Genomic DNA, 9,132 nt, shown 5'->3' on the forward strand with positions numbered 1-9,132 from the left:
TCATTGCTCAATGCGTTGCTCTAATTTTATTTTCCAGCGATCTGGGAAGGTAGTAATTCATGGCGCGAGATTTCTGAAACATGGTAGTCGCAAAAGAACTTCTTACTCAAATTTGTGCAGGACGGCCTTTGTAACGTGTTGTCTGGCATCACTGTGGAAAATAATGGTCTGGAGTTCTGTGTGAAGTTTTTTCCGTTGCATGGCCGCGTTGATTCAAAGTAATTGAGTCATACATATTTTCTTCTAAGTTATTTTGTTTTCGTTCGAAATCTTCCGGTGAAAGAATCTTTTATAGTGACCTGGAATTTTCCAGTGCCTGGAGACATGTCGAAACACATTGGGGAGTCCGTATTTTCTTCGGCCTTTTGTGTAGATTGTAAGGCACCTAGACTTTTAAAGTTTCATAAAACTACATAGATTCAAGACGCTTGATGATAACAATACCATTACAGGTCATCTTCTTAATTCATAAGGTGCTGGTCGTTTTCCTTCGAGGATAAATAAACTCAAAATAATGTACCGTTCAGCATAGAAAGAACTTATGGTGGGCTTGTAGAGAGGACGCTTTTGAATGGCATATGGAAGTAAACAGAGAATAGGTAAAGGGTAAACAGGCTCTTTGAGAAAAGGTGCGTATTATCTCTGCACCAAACACACACACTGCACAAAGATGCAGTCCTAGCACAGCCATGTTGGCTAGCTGTGCGAATGGCTTTTGTCTGTTGAAAACCCCCTGTTATGTAAAACTAAAGTATATAAGTGCCACAAATTCCAAAAAATTAAATATAAATAAGTTAATAATCTCCATAAAAATTGTTGTTACTTTTACAAATTTTAGCCGAATCAATAGAAAATAATTCAAGATCCACTTTTAGAGAAAAGCAAATATGCTGCTTATGCATGAACTGCCTTTAAATTTATCGCCCCGATCAGTCATTGTTTACAAATGTTGTTTTAAAAGTTTTTAATTCTAGGTGATCATCGTGACATACTGTGATCAAAACTATTTATATATAATTTATATATGTTATATTGTATTTTCATTTCTATAATAAGATCTGAAATCTGCACTAAATCTAAACTGCTGCATTTACTTCATTCAAATTTAGCATTTGCACACTTCCTAGCTAAGGTAATTCAAGTTTAAAAAAGTATATCTATTTCTCCGTGTTTGTAAGGACCATAGTGTATAGAGTTTTCAGGTAAATTTTAGAAATGTTTATGATTCAATTTTCTGATCTGATCTAAGATTCTGCCTTTTGGCGAAACGAAATTCCATCTATAGTTAGAATAAGAGGTTACGTTATAGGTACAATCTGTAGCTTTCGCAGCAAATTTAGGACCGCCTATGCAACGGAACAAAAATTTTTCCTTCACCTAAACCTCGGTTAAAAATCATCAACTGTTTCCGCCCTTGAGGCTCTGAGTATGGGAGTCGTAAAGTAGGTAATGTGCCTGCCTGATCTAAAGGAAATAATTTGTAACAATATAAAATCTTCCATTATTGACTCGCATTCGGCTTATATGTGCACTAATGCACTCAAATGACGGTTTTCGGGGTGCGCAAACTGCCGAACAGAATTTCGTTATAGGTGAAAAGTCCCCACGAGCCGTTCACCACGAGTGTAAAAAACTAATGAAGGACGCCGGTTAATTTAGAACGCTCAACAAGCCAGCACTACGTCTGTGCAAGTGAACCATCTTTAACCCCAACGCAAACGCTCATTCATTTGTTTTTTACCCTGCTACCTCATTTCCTCATTGTCAAAGGTGTATCACACAGTTCCAGAGCTGAACCATCAAAAATATCTTGCAATAATAATATTCACTTGCCCCATGACGAGGTTTCTAAGCTAAGCGTGTTACTGCATTGAGGGGATACCGTAAAATAACGTGGACAAAAGAAATTTTATTTCGGGCAACATCGATGAGATCTAATGAGAATAGCTGCGTAATGACAATAACTCCATTTAGGCTATGGGTGGTCACTAATCTATTTTTGTCAGGTGTGATACCTATAATTGTAGGAAACCGTTATTCAAATTTGAAGCTCTGCCGGATATCACTTTCAGGCCTCGAAAACTCACACTTTCAATGATCGATCAACAAAACGTTTTAACTGCTTGAAGCTACACGGTTATAGAAAAACTTCGGCGGTCATTTTAAGCGTTTGCACATGTTAATGTAAAAAGTATACTTTAGCTCGCGTTTCCCATAGGGAGTTCGCCACCACGTAGGCACTTGGGTTGATATTTCCTCTTTTAAGCACTAGTCTCTACCATACTTAGGAACATGCCAATGTACACCCCTGGTCAAATCAATCAAATGTACACAGTAACCTGTTAGTAACCGACTTGTTTTCAATTTCAGTCACCAGTAATTAGAAATTGAATTATTAACTAATGAAATTTAATTAGAAAGAAGAACATTTACATATAGACAGAAATAGCTGAATTCGTCACTGAAAGGTCACGCAGCTCTTTCGCTGCCTTCATATCGATTAGCCTACTACAAACGTGACAGAAGCTTGTTAAGTATCTATACATAAATAGCTGCAGTAAATTCTATGCTTTTCATATTTTCATTTCTATAGTTTTGCAAGATTCCCACTCCTCCGATTCCGAATGAACAAACACCGTGCGACACTTTTATTTCTTAATAACGTTCTCCCCAAGGATTCTCTATTCGGTATCGCCACACTTGCTGGAGCGTTAGTTCCATTGAGGGTATACTTGAGGGTATACTTTGTTCTGTCTACCCTCAAGGGAGGCGTTACTCTTTGATGTGACCCTAATGAGTTAAAATCGTCGAAAAATAGGTGAAGTTTTCAATTTAAAAAAATCCCACAGGCCATTTATGATGTTGTCCACTTTTGCTCAGCTTTCGTTGTTTTCATGTCTTGCCTCACGCAAGGTCAATCCATTAACGACAGTTCCATTTAATAAGAATAAGATTTGGATCCGCAGTTTCATGGTTCTGGAAAATAACATTTAAGAAAAAAGACCACATCACTGTTATGTTATGACAATGATGTGGTTTTTTACCACAGTTGGGAACAGGGTTCTAAATTTGTCGGGGAATTACGCATAAATTGCTCATATATAACGACCTTGGCTAGTATCAACGGATATTTCTGTTGTGAGACGAAAACAGAAGCTTCCCAAGATTTAGCGTTTTGACGATTTAGAACTTTTCCGTGAGCACCTTACAAATTTGCAGAGTGTCTTCCGAAGGAAACGGGCGACTTCATTTTGGCTCGCCTAAGATAACAGAACCAAGCCTATGTAATATATAGCTTGAACAGAAAGACTATTTAAGTCTAATACGACGTTATTTTCAACAAAAAACCCATGACCTAAAAACAAGAGCGGACTAATTAAACATTATAAGATGCTTTACAGCAATAGTTTTTAGCCTTTACATAAATAAAAGTTTCAGTGCTTTAGCCTAATCTTTTGGCCAGATGCATCTGTGAGCTTTGACAGAGTCCTTTTGGATCTTACAACCACATTGCTTCACTTAGCTCAGTTCCGCCGAGTTCTCCATTTGATACGGCTTGCGAAGAAACAATGTACGCACACATTTATGTATATATGTCTATACAAATTAGTTACTGAAAAAAGAAAAATTATACGAAAGAAACGTATAACATTTTGTTTTGTTTCTCGGATCATGGGCGTTTCAACCATTTTACGCTAAATGGTTTGCTCCAATAACATATGCGTTATTGCTTCTACTATTTCCAGCAGTTGCGGTACTAGTATCGACAGCCGTTAATATTCTTGATTCAGTTTGGATAGAAAATGGAGCACCCAACGTACTCGAGGGCGGTCGACGCTAACTAACCTATTCATAAAGAAAGGGTCGTTGAGTGAAACGCTGGCTAAATACAAATCAAACAGTAGGATGTTGGAATATTTTGTAGCTAATTGTGAGCTACTAAAGCCTGATACCTACACGAAAAAACGCCCGGCAAAGTAACAGTTCAACGGATATTTTGAAAATATTTTATTATATTGTTATATAGTAGACCTGAGAAAAACATAATTATTGTAGGCACAAATTGTGGACGCGCTACCCGGTCGATAGAATGAGCTGATCGCGTCCAACCAGTATAATTGTTTACGATTGCGTCATCATAAGGTAACGATTCTCACTGAAGCATTGCCGATTGCCTCGTATTCAGATTCGCTTTAGCTTAAATTCTATCTAGTAGGGTCCCCTAGGAGAAGGCGTGTACATAAGGCGTTCTTCCCTCGGTTTTCTACGATTCCAGTGCAGATAGCAGCATAGCGCAAGAAGAATGGTGAAGGCCGTTGCAGTTAGGCCAAGGTTTACACTTTTTAGGATGAGCCAATAGTCGTGTCTGCCAAAGTCCATCGTGTACCACACGTAGTATGAATCTATATTGAATACATATATGCAAAAGAATGTTACCTCATTGCACATGAAAGTCAGCTGTTTATATTTTGATTAATGAAATAGGTTTTTCAAAGGTATGATCCTGTAGGTAAATACTTGGCTGTCAGGTTTTCCAGTCACTATCGGACCATTCCGCTGTAATAAGCAGTCTTCAGAATGGTTAACTTCTTGAGCATTAACCCAATTACTGTCGTTGTTGTTACTATATAAATGATCATTTTTATCTCATTTGCTATTCCTAAGGCTCGTCAAAGGATGCTTACAAGTCTTAGGTAAATAGAATGCTTCCGGTGTATTCAACAGCTTTCAATCTATATCCAAGTCTTAAATGTATTAAAGACAGCCTTGAAACCGTTGCTTTGGGCTATTTACAGCACGCTTCACAATATGGTAGACATTGCACCAGTTATTTTTATACTATATTATATAATAGACTAAGAATGATTCCTGTCTTATTAGAAATAACCAAGGATCTATTTAATGAACTTTTTTGCGTAGTACTGCTGCTAAGATGATGTCTAGTAATTTAAGTACAAAGGTGCGATAATAAAACTGTCTCACTCAGCTGACTTCTAAAATTCGTTGGAATTAGCCTTTGAATCCAGGGTAATACCCTAGCTTTCGTTTTCAAAATATTATTGCTTAATCTATGCGTCTCTTACCATTCAGTTTCTTTTGTTTACTAATACTCAACAGATAGGTTTCTAGTAATAAATCGTTAGAATTTCTAGTGATTATTTCTTAAACAAGATAAGTACACCGTCACGTAGTATCTAAATTAGACCAAGACCTAATTTGTTTTTGAACGTTTCACTTGCTACACTTAATACTATTTGTTGTTATAACTAAAAGTTTGCAAAACGAAGGCAAAAACGGTGACGTAAAATGCGTTTGCGTCGACTAGACGTAATGTTACAGGTGATACACGCTTGATGCGTACCATTAAGAATGCAGCGGGTATTGTTCTCGAACCGCTCGAATTTGAGTTCGTAGCCTGCTGTTTTCACGTATCCATACTGGTTTTCAAACGCGCAATCGAAGTGAGGTATTGGCAGAATCTCTGTAAGCATAGTAAGCATGGGGAATTACCATTATCTTTACGGTCTTAATCTTTTATCATTACTATTATTATTACGGTATCTATTTTTTTAAAGAAAGATTTACATTTAGGTATTCGACATGGCACCGTGGGATGTCAGTCAGCATTTTTCATTTACTAAATTCATACGTCGTTCCTTCCCTGGGCCTGCATCGGTGGTTGTCCTAACAAGTTAGTGCTATCTGCCTATCTACTTCGCTTTCATTGCCATTATACTTTCTGAAAAACTTTTACTAGACTTATTTATTTTATTCCGATGCCTTCAAAACCTAGTATGTTAAATTTAGAGTTTTGGGTATTAATACGATATAATTACAACTTGCAAAATGTACTTCTATCAATATATGTACATACCAGTGGAAGTCTGTGTCTGTTTAGTTTTATATTGATCTGCTCCTTTAAGGTGGTTGTCTTGATCTGATCTTTGCGGGCAGGTTGAGTTCGATTCTGGGACAACCTGGGTTTCACTATTACGCTTTAGATTTTGCTACTAGGTTGGATATTTCCTTCAAGTCGTAACTTCTTGCTTTACTAATTACGTTTAATTTTTTTTACTATTCTGGGCGATTTGTTGGGTAGACTTGGGAGGATGTTACGGAAAGCTTTGTCTTGGAGAGTTAGACTACCCGGAGGGGGCGCAAAATTGAATTTTCGAAATAAAGATTTTCATATTGTTGCCATTGAGGTGTAAAATGGTAACTTTTAAAAACACGGTTAAAAATATCTAGCTTATTAAGTTATTAAGAAACTTGGAAAACAGAATAATTACAATGGGAGAATAAGATAAGTACAACCGAGTATCGAAAGTACGAAATCGGCTCAACAAGGGAGGGTAAATGACTGCAAGAGACAATTACAGGATGATGGCTACTTAATAGGGCCGCGCCTGACCTAGCGTTTGGGTAATTAAGATCCACATGCGAGAGCGGACGTTATCTGTACATATGCAAGGAACGAAAGGTTTGCTTTAGCTTACAATTTTAAAGTTGTTATTTCTGCAAGCTAGACACATGCAGTAGGAAGGTTATTAGAACGCTGTAATAAGGAATGGCAAATGGGGTAACGGCATTGGTATGGTGCGCTAACTAGAGTTATTGGATGTAACCAATCAATAAAATAGGGTAGCAACCGTTCCAACGTAACGAAATCACTGAAACAGAGAAGTAATCTCATAACTGTAATCGTGTACGTCCCAAATCGATGCTACATTGAATGTAACACCAATTGGAGACGTTGATATTAGAATAGGGTCATTATTGTGCCCAAGCAATGTTAACTACCCAATGAAAGCGGTGGACCTGTACAATTAATTGTACAGGGGCAATTACTGGTGCTGTTCATGAGCTATAATTTATTATCGATCCAGTATGGGCATTAATGAATCAGATAAGCTAATTCCACCGAAGACGAAATAAGCGCAAGACGAAGCCCCTGGGTTAGTTTAGTAAATTCTATAAATATGCCATGCTACATATCATGCATCATCGGTATTTATTTAATATTAACTTTGTTACCTTTTAAGATACAGGTGGTTTTGAGTATCGAATTGCTTGGCTTCTGGCACAGTTCCTGGTTGCCCTTACACGCAATTTGTGGCAAGGCTTTCGAGTTACCCGGACATTTAAAGCATTCAGCCGTCTTGTTCACGAACAGAGTCACCACGGGCTTTGAGAAAAAACTATGATAAGGCCCTAATTCTGCGAACAAGTTAGATAACATGGTAAATTCAATACCAAGAAAATCGACATTATTGCATTGCATATACATATACTTGATGTAAAGTCGGAACGTCCAAAGCCTTAGTCATGTTGTTATCTTATCGTATTTATAAAATTCATACTGCGTATTTGCGCGAAGGCATTTGGTCTTTTTACACGTAAGGAACAATAGTTCTATGTAACAGGGCCCAGATATACAGGCTTCTATCTTCGAAGGCAAACTCCACTATAAACGAAGACATAATGTAGCAAGCGTTGGCTTCACCATAATACCTCTGCATTTTGCGTTAATGGCCGCACCGACTTCCTCTGCGCGACCAGAAGCTGCCCAAATGGCAAAAAAAAGTGCAAATGGGTGCATCCTCTTACGATGTTACTACAATGCTCATGTCTGAAATCGAGAATTGAACATGCATCGATCATTTTATTATCCTTTCCGAAAGGATACATTCTACGTGTTTGTTCTATACCGATGTTACGATTGCTTTATTAAATCCATCAATTGGATAGGTTCATATCAGCTAATAGGTTAATATTTCAATAGAGTGTCCCACAGTAATATAATTAGTGACTGCTAGCACGGGACTGTTGTACACGTCCTGTTGAACCGGTGCAGACAAGGTACACTATGGTAACGTCAAGCTGACGCTCAGTGTTTGAGTCCTGAATTTCAACCGGCTGTCCGTTGTGAATTAGATTAGCGCCGCGTATAGTAAGCTTATACTGTTGGACCTTTATACTTGGAAATGCTTAATAGGAACAAGACGGCCAACAGGCCGATCTGTATACGGTCCAGTTGTATTCAGTCAGCAAGGCTACTAAGCAGAAAATAATAGACAGACAAAACAAACATTGTGAATGTCGTCTTGGAAGAGATCAAATGGAAGTTCTGTTTGCATATGCCCTATATTCCAGACTTTGCTCCTATCACTGGCACATGGAAACCGTACACTTGATAGTGCAGAGGTCCTTAAAGGCCGGACAACTTCTTAAATGCCACACCTAAAATATTTTAGCCAGAAAAATAAATAAATCGGTAGCAAAAATAGCTCAGCGAAAAATAGTAAGGAACTTCCTTTAACGAAAAGCAAATACATTATTCATGCATTGATTTCAATAAACCTGACATTAACTTTAGCAAAGAGCTATATTGAAAGTACCTTGTAGACCGTATCAAAGTGCACTTTGAATTGAAACACAGCTGTAGGAAATATAGCACGCTGCCCATCTAAGACAATCTATATTGAAAAGCGTGCATTTGTTCCGTGAGCTAAAACGCAGCACAATATCTAGATTTTTAAGATGGATGATTAAAGACCTATGACTTTAAGCTTAAATATAATCTAAAATAGAGATTTTACCTTGCGGCGAAGCTGATTTCCATACATAATTAGGTAACAGCTCACCAATGGTATGGCTGGTTTACTTCACAGACATTTTAAAATCGCTTATGCAATGAAACTGGCGATTTCTAGATAAGTTTCTTTAAGCTTTAGTTAGCTTTCTCAGTAACTAGCAAGAACATCAAATCTTTATTGACGCACGTGTTGTGTCTATATGCGAGTTGGCGCATACAAACCCGCATTTAAACACGAAATCTATGTCAATAGCTACCAAATTAGGTTTCGTCACGAGAGGGAAATTCCGGCAATTTGATTTCTCGGTTTTCACAGAGATTCTCTCGCGAACCTTATAACGACGTACGTCCTATATAATTCCTGTAACAGTAACGTAAATGGCGACTATTAAGTGAAACATCGCCGGCCTATCTCCGAAGTGGTCGACTACTAAAAAAACAGGTATGTCGAAAACCGAGCACGACGCACGTCCGCTTTGGACTTCACAAATGCATATACCCCTGTTGAAAACGACCAGCACACAGGCATCAAACAG

General features: G+C 37.8%; 1 protein-coding gene across 4 annotated transcripts; it reads right to left on the reverse strand.

Annotated features, from left to right (window-relative positions):
- Nucleotides 1-3,978: 3,978 nt before the first annotated feature.
- Nucleotides 3,979-9,132, reverse strand: LOC111260103 (uncharacterized). Of its 4 annotated transcripts, none has more exons than XM_022832594.2 (5): nt 8,601-9,132; nt 7,513-7,630; nt 7,036-7,186; nt 5,363-5,482; nt 3,979-4,403 (listed from the first exon to the last, which is right to left on the reverse strand). In XM_022832594.2, exons 1-5 carry the CDS (start codon nt 8,621-8,623, stop codon nt 4,210-4,212), a joined length of 606 nt encoding a protein of 201 aa, XP_022688329.1. In that variant the 5' UTR covers nt 8,624-9,132; the 3' UTR covers nt 3,979-4,209. The 4 variants fall into 4 exon arrangements, with proteins under 4 accessions (XP_022688329.1, XP_022688332.1, XP_022688331.1 ...); XM_022832597.2 differs by having other exon boundaries at nt 7,036-7,218; nt 8,929-9,129; XM_022832596.2 differs by having other exon boundaries at nt 7,036-7,218; nt 8,854-9,129.

The sequence above is a fragment of the Varroa jacobsoni genome, unplaced genomic scaffold, assembly GCF_002532875.2.
Source record: "Varroa jacobsoni isolate VJ856 unplaced genomic scaffold, vjacob_1.0 scaffold_399, whole genome shotgun sequence".
NCBI lineage: Eukaryota > Metazoa > Arthropoda > Arachnida > Mesostigmata > Varroidae > Varroa > Varroa jacobsoni.